Source organism: Vigna radiata, unplaced genomic scaffold, assembly GCF_000741045.1.
Source record: "Vigna radiata var. radiata cultivar VC1973A unplaced genomic scaffold, Vradiata_ver6 scaffold_153, whole genome shotgun sequence".
Classification (NCBI taxonomy): Eukaryota; Viridiplantae; Streptophyta; class Magnoliopsida; order Fabales; family Fabaceae; genus Vigna; species Vigna radiata.
Genome location: NW_014542917.1, coordinates 49,282 through 68,938, shown reverse-complemented (window position 1 = coordinate 68,938; position 19,657 = coordinate 49,282). Strand labels below are relative to the sequence as shown.

General features: G+C 31.3%; 4 protein-coding genes across 9 annotated transcripts; 2 read left to right on the top strand and 2 right to left on the bottom strand.

The window, feature by feature from the left end:
• Window positions 1–173: 173 nt before the first annotated feature.
• On the bottom strand, window positions 174–2,509 carry LOC106752594 (aspartyl protease family protein At5g10770). Its single transcript, XM_014634307.2, has 2 exons — window positions 2,073–2,509; window positions 174–1,743 (listed from the first exon to the last, which is right to left on the bottom strand). Exons 1-2 carry the CDS (start codon window positions 2,236–2,238, stop codon window positions 476–478), a joined length of 1,434 nt encoding a protein of 477 aa, XP_014489793.1. The 5' UTR covers window positions 2,239–2,509; the 3' UTR covers window positions 174–475.
• A 7,037-nt stretch (window positions 2,510–9,546) lies between these two features.
• Window positions 9,547–12,594, top strand: LOC106752646. 3 transcript variants are annotated; one of them, XM_014634363.2, is made up of 7 exons: window positions 9,547–9,841; window positions 9,974–10,219; window positions 10,321–10,494; window positions 10,603–10,709; window positions 10,800–11,122; window positions 11,572–11,693; window positions 11,886–12,594. In XM_014634363.2, the coding sequence occupies exons 1-7, from the start codon at window positions 9,719–9,721 to the stop codon at window positions 12,378–12,380; spliced, it is 1,590 nt and encodes a 529-aa protein (XP_014489849.1). In that variant the 5' UTR covers window positions 9,547–9,718; the 3' UTR covers window positions 12,381–12,594. The 3 variants fall into 3 exon arrangements, with proteins under 3 accessions (XP_014489849.1, XP_022632904.1, XP_014489848.1); XM_022777183.1 differs by having other exon boundaries at window positions 11,844–12,594; XM_014634362.2 differs by having other exon boundaries at window positions 11,572–12,594.
• Window positions 12,595–12,745: 151 nt separating this feature from the next.
• Window positions 12,746–15,433, bottom strand: LOC106752648. 4 transcript variants are annotated; one of them, XM_014634365.2, is made up of 4 exons: window positions 15,296–15,433; window positions 15,090–15,199; window positions 13,305–13,684; window positions 12,746–13,205 (listed from the first exon to the last, which is right to left on the bottom strand). In XM_014634365.2, exons 2-4 carry the CDS (start codon window positions 15,181–15,183, stop codon window positions 13,002–13,004), a joined length of 678 nt encoding a protein of 225 aa, XP_014489851.1. In that variant the 5' UTR covers window positions 15,184–15,199; window positions 15,296–15,433; the 3' UTR covers window positions 12,746–13,001. The 4 variants fall into 4 exon arrangements, with proteins under 4 accessions (XP_014489851.1, XP_022632905.1, XP_014489850.1 ...); XM_022777184.1 differs by having other exon boundaries at window positions 13,305–13,648; window positions 15,296–15,432; XM_014634364.2 differs by lacking the exon at window positions 15,296–15,433 and having other exon boundaries at window positions 15,090–15,289.
• A 2,204-nt stretch (window positions 15,434–17,637) lies between these two features.
• LOC106752636 lies at window positions 17,638–18,560 on the top strand. The gene is made up of 2 exons (XM_014634348.2): window positions 17,638–17,831; window positions 18,142–18,560. The coding sequence occupies exons 1-2, from the start codon at window positions 17,705–17,707 to the stop codon at window positions 18,405–18,407; spliced, it is 393 nt and encodes a 130-aa protein (XP_014489834.1). The 5' UTR covers window positions 17,638–17,704; the 3' UTR covers window positions 18,408–18,560.
• The last annotated feature ends 1,097 nt before the right edge of the window (window positions 18,561–19,657 follow it).

Here is a 19,657-nt window from a genome sequence, read left to right as displayed (position 1 = left end):
AGGTCTAATATCCTTTATACATTACGTAATAATTATAAATATTTTACAAAACTTTCCAAGAATTTTGTTTCACTAAAACACCAGTTTGGAATCACTGATTTGGTGAAGAATGAAGAGCTTCTTACCAGTCTAATTTGGAACAACATTGTTTGTTTTGAAAACTCTAACGAATGTAAGGATCAATGGAGACAAGGCTTCATTTCCTGATGAAGTGCAGCATTACAATATCCTTTATACCAATGGAATGTATGAATGCATTTACAATTCAAACTTTCCTTTGTTTCATAAATTAAAGTTTAAAATACAATGATCATATATCATTGGTAAACCCTCATAAATGTCACTCTTGATGCTGGCGATTGTTTATATGAAAATGTTAAAAAAGAAAAAGGTTTTGCTGAGGATAATGCTCAAGTCTGCATTGAGGAATTGCATCCTCCATAATAACATCTATTATGGTATCAAATTTCACTATTCAAGAGAAACTGCATTGTTCCCCAGCAAATCCCACTCTGGATTCTTTGGTATCATAGATTACCCTTTGGTTTCTTTGCTGATAATTTCCAATAATAGCAGTGTCATATTCATCAGAAAGACTTGCAATGGCCAAACAAACTTGTGAAGCATCCTCTTTTACCACATAGAATGTGCCAGTTTCATCCACCTTCAGCTCAGCATTGACCTCAAAATGAAGATTTATAGTGGGTGTGATCACTTCATCATACCCAGTGAGATTGAAACAGGTATCCAAAATTGAAAACCCTGGTGCTGAAGGGAAGCCAGTGAACTGTTTCAAGAACTCTGCCTTCAAAGCCTTGTACACTGATGGGGGCAGTCTTGTGATCACTGTGCCAGAATCAATCAAAACCCCATAACTTCCAAAGCTTGGAGCCTGCAAAGCCACTCCACCAATCTCTATGCCAGTGAGATTGAGAATGTAGAAGTTGGTAAGCTGTGGATTTGGAAGCATTCTGGTGTAACTGATGGGAGTTACATTCTTGAAAAGTGAAGACTCATTGCCCAAAACTAATGACCCAGATGAACCTGCTTCTATAGTTGGTAAACAGTATGAGAAAACTCCTCCAAATGTGGCATTGGTTTGAGAAACAAATGATAGGTAACTTCTTCCTAACCCCATAAGGCCAGAGACTCCTCCAAATAGACCTTTGTTGTTCCTACCACAACCAAACACAAAATCACTCACTGAAACACCTCCAATACTAAGTTTTTCAACACCTAGTTCTCCATTTGTGTAGGATCCATCACCATAGTTAACCACATAGTTGCAAGTTGATTTATTACTTCCACATGCTCCTGTGTTTCCTGTGGCAGTTTGAAGAGATAGGCATGTTGATGAATTGCATGAAACTGATTGGTAGGAAGAGGAAGTAGATGGTTTGAACATTGGTCCTTGTTGATTGTAACATGACATGCAAGGCTCACATTGGACCCATGTCAAGTCGCTTCCGGTGTCAATTATCACAGTCATGTTCATCCTTCCCAATTCCATTGTCACAATGTAGTTTAAGGTTTGCAAGTTTATACCAGAAGCTAATGGAATTTGTGTTTGTGAAGCTTCTATCTTTTTGCTTGAGACTAGTTTTCTTATCCTGTTTTGCATTGAACGAACTCGAAGATCATCTAATATTAACTGCTTCTGAAGCCTTCTGTTCCAATCAATTTTCTTCTTTGAGCAGTGGCCTGTGTCCTTCATTTCCAGCACAATAGAACCTTTCTCTCGTCCTGAGAATTCATATCAGAAAGGGTTTCATTTCTGAACTGATATAACAAAAAAGGCTTAAACTTTATCAAAAGAAAGTATGATATAATATAAATCCAAAGTGATGTTAAAGTCAAGGTATGCTTTGTCAAAGGTGGTAAACCTCTTTAAGACCAAACTTGACAGGGAAAGAGAGAGACCAATGATAGTTTCTCTTTTCTCTTTTACTTAGATTCTAACAGTAAAAAAGATCGGTAGTTTTCGTTAAATGTTATTAATAGATCCAAAGTGAAACATGACATAAAGTTCAGAAAAACAAAACCTAGGAACTTCTCATTCCCACTAAACTCACTTGATTCAGGAAGGAGACAACCTTGGTTACCATGTTGCTGTTTCTTCTGGAACATTTGCACGTTGAACATCTTCTTCTCTTCCAAAGAACAGACTTCGTTTGCACTGATGATGCAGAGAGAAACAAGGGAGAGAAAGAATGGCAACATTGGTGTTGCCATAGCCATTGATGAGGGGTGATGGTGGGGAATGGTAAAGAAAGATAAACTTGGAAAGAATGTTGAAAAAGTTTAAGGGAAGCAAGGGAGAAGAAACATTGAGAGAGAGAGAGTGTTGAAATTGAAGGCCTAATGGAGGAAATTGTGATTTGTGAGTGGTGTATTTTGGCATGAGAACAAAAGAGGAAGTGGTGGCTTTTAGACCCCACTTGTGCATGAGGAATTATTGGGGTTTCACGTGCAGATAATCAAAAAAGAAAACCAGTGTTCTGTTTGGTGGGTGGTGAAGTGGGTCGAGGGACTTTGGATTTTCAATCATCTTATTGGCCTCTTAAGAAGCCCTTTTGGATAAGACCAGCTGCCCTTCAAGGTTACCTCAAACCACACAACATGTAAGAAAAAGTTTTCTCATTTAACAACTTTACTTCATCAAAAATCTCAACTTAGTTTCTCCTTTTCTGTAACAAGCTTTTGTTCATAAAAGTTATTCAAACATGGCCTTAGTACGTCCTGTGCAATGTCTCTTACTGATATGTCTTTGTTGAATCTGCAAGACATGACATGTTCCAATGTCTACTAGCTGGCTTTATTCTTTTTCTACGAGAAAACTGAAAACGTACACTGTAATCAGTCTTCAGAAAACGATACATGAAGCAGTTCCACTTCAAAGCAATCAACTTAGTGTCATTTCTTATGGATTTTATGGTAAAAATTGACCTCTTATATTTTGTTTTTCCGCGACAGAAATTAATTTTCCAGTTTGCTGCATTCCAACAAAAACAATTTAATATTGCTACCTTTACATTTCTCTAGCATGGTTCTCTTATTTCCCTATAAAATACCCTGTGGCACTTTTTGTACCAATACATATATACATACATACATATATATATATATATACACACACTCGTACATAGATATAATGACTTGGTCAAATTGCTTACAGATAGTATTAGTAACAGAAAGTTTAGTTTTTTGAAAAAGGGTAGAGTATTTCCTGTCTGAAATGAAAGTTGGTCTTTTCACATTGATATAAGGAAAGGCTTTGTGTTTCACATTGAAAAATGCAGAATATTTCAGAGTTTTTCTTCTAAAACTTTTGTTCCACATACACAAGAAGTTGATAATAGAAATTAGTGGATACGCGTAGAATTTTCATATTATTATTTCAAGAACTAATCAATAAGTACATGTTTAAAGTTTTATTTATCTAATATGATATATTTTAGATGCACAAAACATTCTATTTTTTCTGCTATAAGTGTTTTTTTGACACCCTCTTTTATCTATAGTACACAACAGATATAATTGGTTATTGGAGCAGGTGCAGGCCATGTCTTTAAGATTCAGCAACGAAAAAGAGATGGAAACTCCCACGAAAAGTGTTGTAGTAGTGTTAGAAAAGTTGCACTCCTTGGATCTGTAATTGAAGTATGGCATAACTAGTTCGTTGTTTAGTAGTATGCTTTATTTTTCTACTGATTTATACCAGTACCATGTTTAGCATAGTGGTGATAATGAGTGTAGTGAAAACTATAAGTATTGGTGATAATCATGTGTACTATATGAAATATACCGATCAAAGTTAATCATAATGATCAAGTATTAATGGGTCAAATTGCCTTACGCTTTACAAATATACGGTATTAATAATTGGGTTTGATTACCTAAAAATATACTACATTAATAATTAATCAATGGGTTTGTCTTATAAATATACTAATGATGCTCAGGTAAACACATCTTTTTCTATCTTAATTAAATATAGACCTCTTTATGAAACATAACTTGAACTTTGGAGTATTTTCTGCATGTCAACAACTCATCGGAGTGGAATGCGTTCTTGAAGAAGATTGAACGATCGAAAAAGAACAAAGCAAGGAACAACGACTGATTCTCAGACAAATTCAACCGAAACATCATGTAAACCAGAATTTGCAATCTAAAGTTCCTATCAAGGGAGGGAATATAAGACTCTTGAATTGCCTTAAATCGAAAGTGAATATAGGTGGCAATATCATTCAAGTAATGCATGTACTTTTGTTAACATCTTTTTGATTTATTGCTGCTCGTCCAATTAGTCCAATTATGTAGTTAAATGGTCACAACTTATATAGTATCAATCTGAAATGCAATAAAAAATTGCTGCCATGGAAGGGAGAAGGAGACATTTGAATTGTAAGATACATATATTTTAACTGTTACGAAAATGACTAATGGAAAACTCTTTTTTAAGGACTAGTAGATTATGGATCTTTTTCTATATGGGTATTTGAAGTAGGATTTATTGGAGATAGTCAGCAATAGTAAGATATGAATCCAAATTTATATAAGAAATTAACATTGTAATTTAAGATCTTAAAACAATAAATTTATGAACTTTTCTTTTTATACTTTTTATATAGTGTTTAATTTTTTTTTTTTTCGATGTGTAACTTAATTTCCAAATTTTATTACTGTAAAAAAACTTCAACCATATTTTATTTCTTGTTTTTGTAGTAAATAACTCGGTATCGATTTTTCAATAAAAAACCCTTAAAAAAGAAAATTTTAGAAAAATCATTTCTAAAAAAATTATATATTTTAAAATAATAAAACTTATTTATAACTATACTATTTATGTTAAAAAAATTAATATTAAAAATAACTTTCCGATTGTGATTTGGGAATAGATGTATTAAAACTTATATGATTGATGGAGTTGATGGTGCTTAAATGTGGAGACAAAATCCTTGGTGCAAGAAAATGGTTGTTGTTTGTGTGAGAATTTGGGTGTTTCTATAAAGGGTGATGCCACAACCTGTTGGTGTTTTTGTTTATTTAACTACATTCCATCCAGAGAAAATAAATTAAGATCATCATACATTATAATATATACTTTGACAACATTTTAATTTTATTTATCTATAATTATGTGATTAATTCAAAATTATTTCATAATTAATAATAATTATTATAAAAAATAACTATATATCAATAATAAAATGACAAACAGATAATATTAAAATATTATTAAAAAAAATATTATTATAGTATCATTATCCAATAAATTATAAGGTATAAAGAGAAATACATAAAAAAGATAAGTAAAAGTTAAAAATATTAAAAAGAAAAACAAGTGGGAAAAAACAGTGCAATAGATCTTATCATTTTAAATTAATTAGATCAAATTGAACTTCTAATTTTTCATTTTAAAATACCTATCATTTTAATTGTGTAATATTTTATTATCCAATTGTGCCGTTGTACCCCTTATTAAATTGACGTTTTTTTAGATAGATGAGATTGATTGATAATATGGTTTGAAACATATAATTTATGGAATAGGAAGAAGATTACTAATATGTGAGTGATCCAACAATATCATAACTTTATATATATATATATATATATATATATATATATATATATATATATATATATATATATATAAAAATATATAAAAATCCCACATATATAATAAATGAAGAATCAAAATTACAATCAAGTTAAATTATTTTTACTTTCCTTTTCAATACAAAATAATACAAATTACTTTTGTCTTTTTCCCATTTCCTTTATAAACAATGGGTAAAAGAAGGATTGAAACATTGTTCTTATGATAGATCTATCATATATCATATTTTTTTAGATAGATCTTGGTTCCCATCTAGGTCTAATGTCATTTTGAGTTAGGTAATGGTGGCTAATTCTTTAATCCAATTTGGTAAGCTTTGAGTAAGTATTATTATTATTTGGCTAAATGTTTTCTCCAACACTTTATCATCCATCTCTTTCAACTACAAAAACATGTTTTCTTACTTTATTTTTATCTGAACAAAAGAATCAATATTAAATTAATTATACTATATTTCATAAATCATAAAAGCATGTAAAGAATAAACTCAATCCATCTTTGTAGGTACATTTACCTTTCACCTACCTTTGTCTGTTTGCCAAAGGGTCTTTTCCTAAAAAAAGGTTTGGTACAATGACACGTGTTAATTACATTTAAATGACACTGTTTTTTTTTTATTTTTATTTTCAAAACTATCCTTTTTCTTTTAAAAAATATTTAAAATGGTGAGATTTACCATTTCATGTCAATGTCAACAATAAATTATCGTGTCAAATAATGACTTTTGAAAAAAATAATTACTTTTTTTCTTATTTTTTTAATTTTTTGTTTTATACCTAAATATATCTCATAAACATATCTCTTTAGTATTCTTGTCTAATTAAAGTTATCCACTTTGATTGAGGAAAAAGCATATGAAAAATGCAAATGCAAGTATGCAACCATATATTCTTCTTACTTTGGACTTCCATCACCATCTACTTAAGATATCATATTTTGGAGTTGGAAGACTTTCAGATGTGACCCATTGGAACAGCATAAATCAATATCTTTGCTTCTTTTTTTTTATGGTAATGCTGTAAAGGTGGTTCATTCCAAGTTTGATGGGTTCATTTTACTATTAAATTGAAATGAAGTGGAATCATGTGAAGTTATAGTACAAGTATGAGTAGATATATGTATGTATCGCATTAAGATTCTTTAACATATATTAATTAATTATACATGTATATATATAATCTTACCATATTATAAATGTGTTAATTGCAAAATAGAATATGATAAGAACATCTCTATGTGACTGGTTATTTGGATTAATTAACACCTATTTGCTCATAAGATATGCTTTAAAAAATTGTCCACGTGTTTGCACATATTTTTTCATAATAATAATATTTTAATATTATTTATGTGTTTTATAATTGGATCAATGTTATTATTTATGATTATTGTTATTAATTATGAAATAATTTTGTCAATCACAAAAATAACTTAAAATGTTGTGAAAAGAAAATTGTTAAAGCATCTTTTCTCAAATTCACCATTAAGCGATTAAATTTTCTTCCAACTTTTCTTCATAAATGACCAACTCTCTCTCTCTCTCTCTCTCTCTCTCTTTGTTTTAGTTATTATTTTTGAAATATGAGTTCAGTCGTATAAGATGATATAATACTATTTTCAATATAAAACGTTAAAATTTTAATATTATATTTTTTATTTATATATTGCTTATTTTACTAATTTTTAATTAATATAAGAGTTTTCAATTTATCTTAAATTCTTAATATATTTTGAATTAGTTATTTATATCATTTAACATGTTCTAATTTAAACATCAATTTAAAATATTATTTTAGAAATAAAAAAATTAATACTGTTAAATTAAAAGAAGTATATCTATTTATTTTTAAAGTTAAAAAAGCAAAATTTAAATAATTTTTATTTTATGTCTAAATTTAGAAAGTAAAACCCTAATTTATATAGATTGAGTAATAATTTATTTTTATACATTACTAAAATTAACTTAATTAAATGATATTAAAATTAACTTAATTATTAAACCTGTAAACAAACAGCAGGAGAACTACTCCCATATTTAAGATTATGTTGTAAATGATTAATGGAGGTATGGAAAGAAAGATGATGTCCCTCCATACAAAACATCACACACTATCACTCATCTGCTTCTTTGTCTCTGTTAACATCATTACATTGCAGATGGATTTTCATCACAAACATCTTCAATCATTCTCTTACTACTTTCATTCTAAATTCTCATCCTCTTCTCTAATCCATCACTTCATAATTTCTTCAACTATTTTAAGAGATCTATTCAAAACATACAACATTATTAACACACCACTTTAATATATAAATATATTTATACTTTCTTATAAGATATTTAATTTTCTTATTTCAAAAACATATCCATCTTTTAATTCATAACTTTAAATAATAAATTTAGAGTTAAGTATATTTTTTCTTTTTAATTTTAAATGAAAATTAAAATTAGTTTTTGTTTGAAATTATAAGCTAATTTAATCATTTAGTTTTAAAATTATTTAAATTTAATTCTTTTAATCAAATTCTATTAAGTTTAATTAAGGTTTTGAACATGTTTCAATTAATACTGAAAAAAAAAATATGTCAAACAATTCAGATATTATCATAAAATATATTTAAAAACATTAAATAAATTTAATAAAATTTAATTAAAAAACTAAATTCATACATTTTTAAGTTAAATAATTAAATTAGACTTAATTTCACTTTTCACTTTAAAATTAAAAAAATATTAATTCATAAATTTATAACTTTTTTAAATATTACATCCTTATAAGACTTAGAATCATAATTTAAATTAACCAATCTCATCTTACTTAAGAACTTTGAATTTTATATATACAGGGTCTATTTTGATTAATGAGGAATTGTGAATTTTTAATATTTTTTCAAAACAAAAAATATTGAAACTAGGAATTTGAATCCAGCAATATTCTTGAAGAGCATGCATGATATGAAGTCGGCTAGGAATTCTCAAACTTTAGCTAACCTCTTTCGGCAACTTGCTCCACTTGGATTTATTCACTTAATTTTACCACATTTTTTCTTCTTTTAGTCATAACAAAATATATAAATTTTTTCAACAAATTAAATTCACACACTAATAATATTATAATTAGAAGAGGAAAATTTCCATTTCGGATTGCTTTGACCATTTTCATAGTCTTTGTCATTCTTCTTTAGGACACTCTCTTCATTTCTCACATGTTTAATTTTCTATTTTACCATTCAAAATTTTAAGCACGTTTACCCTTAAAACAAGGACCTTGTCTCTTAATTTTTTCACCATAGTTTTATTTATTTTATTTTTTCAAAATTAGTAGGTTAGAACATTTAAAGGGTATGACTATTCCCACATCACTTTTTCTCCCACTCACTTACCCAACTTTATATATATATTTTTTAATTTTAAAATGAAGCAAATTGAAGTGTTTTGTAAAAGCAGAAAGACAAGTAGATGAACATGGTTTAGTTTTTGGAGGCTGAAGTTTATCCATTAGCATAAAGCAAAAGCAAAAGCATAATAATAATAATAATAATAAAAATAAATAATAATAATTAACAAATTACTTACATTATCCATAAAAGCATATATGGTGGGACCCATCTCTCCAGCTTACGTGTTCAACCCTCCCACCAGATCCTTCCACCTGTCCATCCAACTCCACCACGCAACTATAACCAAGAAGGTTCATGAACCGGGACCCACATTTTATCCATTAACATCACGTGATGCCACGTGCCTTCCAGACGGCACCACGCACCGCCGTTTCCCACCGCAAACGGAAATTCTCAATCTACCCACGCTACACGACATAAAAGGCCCATGCTTTTCTTTTCAAGTCAAGGGTGTGTTTGTAATTTCGTCTCCCGCTTGACCCAGCTGTCGTGTTTTAAATACGGCGTCGTTTCGTACGCGGCACGTGACAGTCAGCCATTGAAGAAAGAGACGAAACATTGGTTTTCCTCAGCGCCCGCCGTTGCATTGCTGAAGTGTTGCTAAAGGATATCTCATTTCTTGTTCTGAAATTCGGAGTCAAACTCTGCTCGTCTTGTTTGTCATAGCTTCTGTTTGTTTGAATCAGCGGCATGGTTCAGCTTATGAGGTCTGATACAGATAATCAATGTCTGAAAAAGGTGAAGATGGAGGTTCAAGATGAAATTCCCCCTCTTCACACCCACAAGCGACCCAAATTGGAAACACCCCCTAAGGTTTAATTTTTTTCCTTAAAATAGCTTTTTTTTGTCCAATTTTCTGATGCCCATCACCAATTTTGTCTATGGGTAGTTTGTTTCTGTTTTGTTTTCTCTTGATTGAATTTTTTTTCTTTGGGTTTGAAACAGTGTGATTCTAGTGATGATTCCCTTTCGATTCCACCAACTTCGTATAATCCCTTGGATGAGCCAAGCCCTTTGGGTTTGCGTCTCAAGAAGAGTCCTTCCCTGTTGGATTTGATTCAGATGAGGCTCTCCCAACAAGAGGAGTCCAAGAAGAAAGATTACAAGGTTTCTGCTGCCTCTGCTGCGGCGGATTCTAAACTCAAAGCCTCCAATTTTCCTGGAACCATTTTGAAAATCGGGACCTGGGAGGTATTCTTGGAATTTTGTTGAATAGCATGTAATATGATTACTACAATACAAACAGACATGATGTGATATTGTGATTGATGTGCATATGGTGAATCGTGCAGTACAAATCTAGATACGAAGGAGACTTGGTGGCGAAATGTTACTTTGCAAAGCATAAGCTGGTATGGGAAGTCCTTGATGGTTGTCTGAAGAATAAAATTGAAATCCCTTGGTCTGATATCATGGCTCTCAAGGCAAATTACCCTGAGGATGGACCAGGCACGCTCGAAGTAGTGGTAAACCATAAACGATCTCCTTTGCTTTTATTTTGATTGTTATGTTAATTTGACTTGGCATCACAATTATCTGTGGCACTAAGTTGGTGTTCCTTTTGTTGGTTGTAGCTGGCAAGAAGACCTCTGTTTTTTAGAGAGATCAATCCACAGCCAAGGAAGCATACCTTGTGGCAGGCAACATCAGACTTTACTGGTGGACAAGCCAGCCTGAACAGGTACGGTTATATTTTGTATTTGGTCTTCTTTTGGCGGTTTGTTACGTTGACTCCTCGGTGATGGCGATGCAATTCTCTTTATTGTTACAGGAGACATTTCCTGCAGTGTCCACAAGGATTGCTAGGCAAGCATTTTGAGAAGCTCATTCAGTGTGATCCACGTCTCAACTGTCTGAGCCAGCAGCCGGATTTGGTGTTGGATTCTCCATATTTTGATCCCGGAACAAGTTCAATTCACGATCACATTGAAACAAGTGATGGTTTTGATAGAAAAAGCGAGGAGAGAGGTGGGATTTTTGCACTGCAGGATGTAGAGTCAGGATCTGCAGTTCAATCGTCTTCCTCAAAAAGTGAACCTAATCTTGGTAAAGCTGTGGAAAATGTTTCCCAAGAAATTACCTCACCTAGCCCAGGTAATTGCTGCTCAAATTTTTAATACCATTTCAATTCAGTATAATGGTAAATTAACTTTTTTGTTTATCCTGTGCTATCCATTAAACTTACACCATATATATGTTACCCTTATCAATGCGGGTACAAACTTATAGGGTTTTTCTCATGGTAAAAAGTAAAAAATTCACAAAGTGTAGACTACTTAATGGCTACATTTATCTCAACACTACACAAACAAAAATATCTGAGTTATATTTTATGCTATAACATACGTCTCTTTTTAATATTATGTTCAGCCCCCTCCCTATCATATGTAGTACTATAATGATATAAAGAATATGTAGTACTATAATGATATAAAGAATATGGTACGTGTTAGTAAACTGTGAATCATATTTTATATTCATTCTGCATGCCTCATGTTATCATCATGCAAATATTATATTAATGCCGTTTGTATCATGTGCAGTGATGAACATCCATGCAATGAAGGATTTCAGGAGTAGAGGAGCTGAAACTTTGAAGTTTCTTAGTAATTTGGATCAGATCAAATTGCCTGGACTTCACCCCTCGATGTCAATGGACGATTTGGTAAGCCACATTGGACATTGCATTTCAGAACAGATGGGATCTGACAATCCCAATTTTGCTGGTGATGGCCAGTATAGCAGATCTATTCTGGAAGAATTTACTCAATACTTGTTCAATGACTCTCAACATGCAACTACCTCTGATGAACAGCGTGTGATGTCAAGGGTGAACTCACTGTATTGTCTTCTGCAGAAGGACCCTTCTACAGCAGAAGACGCGAACACAATGGCCAAAAATGGCAATGGTTTGAGAGATGCAAATGTGATGTCAAGGGTGAATTCACTATACTCTCTTCTGCAGTGTGCAGAGGACACAATGACTAGAAATGGTAATGGTCCGAGAGATGCAGATGTTCTGTCTAGGGTGAACTCACTGTACTGTCTCCTGCAGAAGGATACTGCAGCAGCAGAAGACTCAAACACAATGACCAGAAATGCCAATGGTCTTGATGCAGATGACAGTGGAAAAGTTGGTGTGAGCAACTCCAACTCCACTCAATTGTCCCCAGGCAAAGCTAAAGTAGCTGATTTGGAAAGTCAACCTGATGATGCTTCTTGCAAGCAGGGGGGGACTGGCATGTCCAGAAAGGAATCATCTGGCGATTTGCTTCTCAATCTTCCAAGGATCGCATCTCTGCCTCAGTTTTTGTTTCACATGTCTGAGGATTCTGTTCATAAAGTTAGATAATTACAATCTACCTGAACTTGCTAGTTGCAAGAAACCCAAAAGCTATATTATATATATAGTTTTCAACCGTGTGAATATTGTATCTGCTGTATTTTGCATGGATTCAGAAATTTACATTGATGATGAATCCTGACAGATGACGGCACATCATGGTATTTTCAGCTAAAAAAAAAGAAGAAGTACAAAATAGAATATGTGGAAATTACGCGTGTAACAAAATTCGTCGCCACCTTGTTGGTTTTGTTGATAAATTGTAGCGTAAAATGTTGATGGTAACATGCTCGCAGATGAAAAAAGTAATCACTGATCTTTATTGAACTGAGATCTTTATTTAACTAAGCCACTTTATGAACTAGGCAAGTATATAAATTACAATAAATTACAATGCTTTTTTATAGTTTAAAAGAGTAACAAGATATAAATTAACAACCACACAGTCACTACAAAGATTTACAATTTTTTCTTTTTTGAGATAAACGAATAGTTTGCTCATTGCGATTTGATCTATTTGCCCCCAAATATTACTATATGCACTCTAATAACTGCATAGACACCATGACGAAAAAAACCTACAAAAAGAATTTGACACACACAAGCACACATAATGTACTATGGTAAACTTCAAGGTTCATCCTGGCCTTCCTCTCCCATTTGTTCTGCCTCTTGTAACATGTTCATCAGCATGTTCACTTGTTCTTGAAGCATCGCATTCTCTCGTTCAACTCGAGCACGTTTGCTTCGTTCATCCACAAGCTGAAGTTGCAAGTGCTCCAAGCAACGTGAGTCCTCCTCCAGTTGTTCATTTAGTCCATCAATTTCCCTGTCCTGTAACAACAACAACAATAGCAGAAAGTGAGCAAGTGGCTTGAGTGTTAATAATTGTGTCTTGGCTTGGAAATTAAGGGAGCTGAAGAAACTTTGAACCTTTCTGTTCATTTCTTGGATGGCAATCCTTCGCATGCTTTCAACAACATCTACATTGACAAGCTTTCGTTTCTTTCCAATCAACCAGCCCTTAGGATAGTTTGCAGATTCAAAGTCAGGGGGAGGAAGTAAAGACTCAGCCGAGGGTCGTCGGCCATTAACATTCTTTATAGGTTCTAATGGTTCAAACAAGGCCTTTCGACGCTCAGAAATTGGAGTTGTGTTCTGCACCTCCTCACTAGAAGAAGAAGAAGGAGGAGGAGGAGTAGGAGTAGGAGTATCTTCCTGCTTGCTGGGTGGTGTATTAGCAGTATCTTCTGATACCTCTAAATTCCTCCCGCTAGCTGTGGGCAACAAGTTACCATTTTTGTTTTTGGCAGCTCATCATTTACAATGCACGACAAAGTCAAACGTATGGAAAATCTCGTTTGCCAAAGTACTCATGTTCATTGCACTCAACAAACACATCTAATGATATGATGCTAATTACTACATGAATGTTATCCGAGAAATTATTAGGTAGTTGTTACAGAAGATAATAAACTTATCACTCTATATATATAATATAATGATTTGTGATTGAACTAACAGTATGAATCTATTTTCTGCATAAAGAACAGAGTCCTTTTTTCTCTGCAGACTTTTGGATTGGCTTTGATATAGTTGAATAGGTATACCAAAGGAAGATGCCTACTTAAATGCTAACACAAACACATTCAGAACAAAAGAAAAATTACAAAAAGGTAACACTGACAAGCTTAAACGTCCCATCGGTGACAAGAGGTGCATCAACTTGAAATTCAGATATGCAAGGAAAGGAAACCATAATTAAGGCTATTTTGTTACTGTGTAGAGGGTTGGTTGGAGGGTGAGCTGTCATACAGAGAAACCAATGATATGATATGACTACATAATCTCAACAGCCACATACATTTTCTATTTCCCCTTTTTCCCTACCCTTCACAGAATGCAATAAATCATCAGTATTTATATCATCACGGATAAAGCTGTTTACCAAGATGCATAAACTTAGGTGAAATTTATAGAGTTAGTTCTTAATTATGAGGTACTAATCAGCTAACAATTTGCGTAACAGTTTTGATCCTTTCATCTTGTTGAATCTGTAATTTTAATATTCCATTCTCAAACAAGCTCATTTAGTTTTTGGTGTTCAAAAATCAATTCTTTTTACTTAGTAATTTAAGCATAAAATTTATTATTTTATTTAATAAAAAAAACATTATTTTTAGAAGTAAGGAACTAATTGTTATTATTATTACTATCATGATATTTAAAAATAGGATAGCACAGTAGGGGACCAAAGTTGAACTTTACCCTAAAAAACAACAAGGTAACATAAAAGTCACACCAAAGTTTAAAACCCATTTTACGCTTCCTCTATCTGAAACAGTGGCCAATTTTGCAGAAATCACAGAAACCATAATCAAATAAGGAACTACCATCAGTTCCAAATCATGTAAATACACAAATTTTCCTACTTTATTTTCTTTTCTGTGAAAAAATAAAAGTTAAGAATTGACAGAGGGCATGTAAATATCGAAAATCCCATGCAAAAATCAACAAAACCATTGAATTCTATTTCCAAATCTGAGCAACATGAGATGAAAATGGCACAGAAGAGAAAGTAAAGTGCAGCAATTACAAAATTGTTTGGAACAACACTAAGTAACAGACAAGGTAAATTAGAGATGAGTGAAGTTAATTGAGAAAGAAAGAGTTTTTAAATAAATAAATATATGTGTATGTATAAATAAATAGATATACCTGATCTTCTTCGGGATTTCCAGTAAATGGTAGTTGTGGATACAGGTGAGAAGGCGTTCAAAGCATCATCTATGGCCATCTTCATGTTTTCCATTCAAGAACAAGATATGCTTCAAAATCAGAATTTCAACACATAGTAAGAGAAAGAGAAGCAAAGAAATTTTATGTTGTTGTGTTGTTTGTTGGAGGGGCTGTTTGGTTTTTACCTTAATCTTCCCACCATCTAAAAGTCTCGTTTTCCTTGTCCCAAACAACTTACACGGAGATGCTGATAATTGTATGGGACCATCACGATGAGATTCAGCTTTTTCAACGGTTCAGATTTCTTGTTTTGGTGGAAATTTTTATGTCCAAGACTTGACCTTTATATTATTTATTTTATTTATTTATTTATGGTGTGTACCCTTTCTTCACTCATTGTCTTTATTATTTATGTTTTAAAAAAAATAAAATCAAAATTAGTATAACCCTTGGAGGAACCGTGATATTATAAAACATGAATATTTTATAAGCAAGTTACTGATGGAAAATAAATAAAAAAGATTTATATTTTAAGTCCACGTGACGGTGGCGCGTGGCACAAGCTTTCGGAAGATCCAAAGTTTGATGTGTAATGAGGTACGATGAACGTGTCGCTCACGCTGGGTAGGTGTGTATGCTGGGAGAAAGACACGAAGAGGGAAAAAATAACACGTGAAAAATAAACAAAATGGAATTTAATAAAGGGTTAAATATGTTTTTAGTTCCTATATTTTGGAGCGATTTTGGTTTTAGTCTCTCTTTCAAACTAAGGTATAATTTAGTCCTTCAACTTTAGAAAACTCTGGTTTTAGTCCTTCTTACCAAATTTTTTTAACTTTATTTACTGTTTTAAACGCATTTCTCAGTTAACATTGAAGCAAAAATGTGTCAAACAATGTAAACAATCCAAACATTATAATGAAACGTACTTGAAACAACAAATAAAATTAAAAAAATTTGGTAAAAAAAACTAAAACCAGAGTTCTATAAAGTTGAAAGACTAAATTGTACTTTAGTTTGAAAAATGGATTAAAACCAAAATCGTTCCAAAGTATAAGGACTAAAAACATATTTAACCCTTTAATAAATGAGTAGAAATGAAATAAAAGAGAAAATAAATATCTACATCAATAATTTCTGTTTATATCGATGCCACCTAGGAATGCTGAGAATATTCTGCATAGATGCTGAGTACAAATTACAAGAGATACTTTTTTTTTAACTACTTACAAGAAATAAAGAAATAATTATCGTGAAAAATAAATATTTGGTGTTATTTAAGTGTAAAATAAATACTGATTACCAGTTCTTGTACTGGCAATGTCTGTACTTTCAATTTTAATGAACCGAAAGTATAGTAATCAATGAACCGAAAGTATAGCAGTTAACATGGTAATCTTATAAAGCTGTAAAATTCTACGCAAATTTAATTTCTTTCAACTCCCATTTTGTTCTGTTAAATATATTTATTTAAAAAAATAAAAATATAAAAATATATTTTCAATTAATTTTTAAAATTTTTAAACTTTAATTTCAACAAAAAGATAAAAAATATAATGACAAAAGTGATAATAAAACAGTCTATTTTATTTTTAATCTTTTGTATGAGTCTAAATGTTCAAAGTTTGTATATATCATTATCTTATTCTTTATTTTTTACTCTTCACAAAACAGTATTTGACTGGGCTTATCGATTTTACATACTGGGTCTTCTTTTTTCTTCCTGCAGCTCTAATTTCTAACTGCACTATGAACTTTTACAAAAAAAAATATAAATCTGAAAATTCATATCTTATGGTTATATTTCAATACTTTTTTCTTTTGACTTCATCAAACTCTTTTTCTCATGAAAAAACATTTTTTTAAATACTTAAAATCCATTTAAGCAAAAAATTAATTATAAGTATAATTATTTATAATAAAAATAAATAATTATAATCATAATTTACTTTTAAAATAAACCAGTTTTCAAAATTTTGTACATCACACACTTGTTGTACCTATTATTCTCTTGTCAAATCCTTGTTTCCACTTTATTGCAAAGCATTTTGCCTAATCAAGAACTTAAGAAATCTATGAATAAATTGTCCAAACCCCACCAGAGTTACAGCTTAATTTCACCATTAAAACAAAAGAAACCTGTTCATACTGGTGCAGTAGGTTTGAATAATGAGCACTTATATTTTCTACTGCAACCTTGAAATTTTCCTTTATAAATAAAAGGTAAACAAAAATAACCTACAAAATTATTTTTATAACTGCACCCTGCAATTCTTTTCCAACTGCAGAGAATCCTAGCCACTGAGTAACCTTATCTGTATGCACACTTTAATTCAAATTGAGACTTTTTCTTATTCTGTCTGCAGAAAATAGTTCTTTTCTCACATCTTACTTCTCAATCTCTTTTCCAAAAGTATTCTTTTTAAGAGAATCTTTTTCAAAACATTACCAGACATTAAATATTTAGAAATTCAAATTCAAACCTCAATATGTGATGTTCTAGTTCTTTCTATAAATACCTTAACCTTCTCAAAGCAACATAACTAAAAACCTATAGTGCTAAGCTTTGAACATTGTTCAACAAAAATCACAAGATGAAGGTGAGATTTTTTGCTTTGTTCTTACTCATTTCAGGTATTCAAGCCATATCAACCTCAAACTTCAACACTTCCGAAGATAAGGGCCTCATCCAGAGCAATGGAGAAGCACAAAAACTTCTTGGTATTGTTCTTCTCTCTTTCAAACAACCATAAACTGATGTGATTCAGCCATTTTTTCCTTTCACTTTTTATACTAATGTTAATGTTATTGAGTGCTGTTAGAAGAATGACAGCACTTAGAATAATCTGAATTTGCTTCTGTGTGTTATCTTTATAGACTTACTCCTTAATTTTTCATCTTCAAAGTCATAAACTCCTCCATTAAAACACTATTATATTAAACTACTTACCCCTTATACAGAATTCTTAAACAAATAAACCATTCTTTTAATCCTATTACATTTAAGTTTATGCTAACAAGTGCTATACAGGAAAGTTGCATGAAAGCATAAAAGAATCAACAAGTGTGAAATACCAAGTTGAAGATAGGAAAGAAGAAGCAATTGATACTACAAGAAGAACACAAGGTGGAGGAAGTTCAGGAAGTAGCGGAAAACCAGGAAATGGAGGCAGTGCAGATGTTACTCGCAGACCACGTCCAAGTTCTGCGACATCACAACCTCATTTTTGTGTCTCAGTGTTTATTCTTTCTGTAAATTTGGCTTCTGTCATATTGTTCTTCTTCCACTATGTCTGATTTGATGTAATCCATGCCAAGTAATTAAGTTGATGCTGATATGGAAAGGTTGAAAATCTCAGCTTTTGCTGATAAGTGGGAATAAATAATGTAACTGATTTCACTTTTTTCATTTTGGAATTACAAACTGTTTACTGAATTCATCAATGTTAATTGCTGATTAATATTCTATTATGATGAATTCTAGAAGCTGAATCAAAAGTTTATGTACATTAACACTTGCTAGCTATTCTGTTGAAATGAAATAACATGATGGAGAATATTAATGTTGGAGAACAACATTACTTTATTCCAGATTCTTGCTAACACTAAATGAAATTGTGCATCTTTTTCCACTGTCTTCCAAAACTTTGCCATAAAAATTAGATCTGCACTTCACTTTCAAAATTGTGAAAGTAAAAAGGGAACATATACCTTTTGTCTTTGACAGCAAGGAGTATAGTATATGTACCTTATTAAAAGGTTGTTACTTTTTAAAATATAAAATTTAAATATATGTTAATAATGTACATAATAATAGTTAACCTTTTAATTTCTATTTTTAGTTATTACCAAGGTTATCAAACTCGCGAGTTTATGTAAACTCGTGAGAGTTGAGTAAACTCGATTCGTAAACTCGTAAGAGTTTATTTCAAATGAAAAATACTATATAAATAATTTCTTAATTCAAATAAGTCTACAAAATTATATAATTTTAAATAAATAAAATTTATAAATATATAGTTCATAAAAATAAATATTGTAAAACATAAATACTTGGATTATTGTCATTAATTTTGATGCATTTCATTAAATATATAATAAAAAAAGACCAACCTTTTTTTCTTAATTTCCCCCCTTTCAAGTTCGTAGCGATTCTACACGATCCTACTGATTTCACAATTAATTCTACCGAGTTTACGCGGAAAAGAGTTTACTTCCGAATTAACTCAAAAACCATGTATGGAAACGTAAACTCGTAAGAGTTTAAGAGTTAACTCGAGAGTTTGATAACCATGGTTATTATTGTTAATAAGATACTATAAATTATAAGTTAATTAAGTTTCAAGTACATTTTCAGTTGAATCACTATAAAATCCTTTTTATTTACTGTGTATTTATATTGATTTTCATTAATTTTGCATTTAATTTTACGTGTATGATGTACCCTTAATAATTAAAACGGTTACATATATATCTTCTATGTTTTACAGAGATAATCCTTAGCTTTAAAAATTATTACACATGAATCTCAGTTTTTTTATAAATGT

Excerpts from the sequence above, each read along its gene's own strand:
- LOC106752646 (XM_014634362.2), top strand. The coding sequence starts at position 9,719 with ATGGTTCAGCTTATGAGGTCTGATACAGATAATCAATGTCTGAAAAAG. Across the intron at positions 9,842-9,973 it reads AATTGGAAACACCCCCTAAG|TGTGATTCTAGTGATGATTC; the intron begins GTTTAATTTTTT and ends GGTTTGAAACAG. Across the intron at positions 10,710-10,799 it reads GGACAAGCCAGCCTGAACAG|GAGACATTTCCTGCAGTGTC; the intron begins GTACGGTTATAT and ends TTATTGTTACAG.
- LOC106752648 (XM_014634365.2), bottom strand. The coding sequence starts at position 15,183 with ATGGAAAACATGAAGATGGCCATAGATGATGCTTTGAACGCCTTCTCA. Across the intron at positions 13,685-15,089 it reads GAAATCCCGAAGAAGATCAG|CTGCCAAAAACAAAAATGGT; the intron begins GTATATCTATTT and ends GTAAATGATGAG. Across the intron at positions 13,206-13,304 it reads TCCAAGAAATGAACAGAAAG|GACAGGGAAATTGATGGACT; the intron begins GTTCAAAGTTTC and ends TTGTTGTTACAG.
- LOC106752636 (XM_014634348.2), top strand. The coding sequence starts at position 17,705 with ATGAAGGTGAGATTTTTTGCTTTGTTCTTACTCATTTCAGGTATTCAA. Across the intron at positions 17,832-18,141 it reads AGAAGCACAAAAACTTCTTG|GAAAGTTGCATGAAAGCATA; the intron begins GTATTGTTCTTC and ends AGTGCTATACAG.
- LOC106752594 (XM_014634307.2), bottom strand. The coding sequence starts at position 2,238 with ATGGCTATGGCAACACCAATGTTGCCATTCTTTCTCTCCCTTGTTTCT. Across the intron at positions 1,744-2,072 it reads TTGTCTCCTTCCTGAATCAA|GACGAGAGAAAGGTTCTATT; the intron begins GTGAGTTTAGTG and ends ATGAATTCTCAG.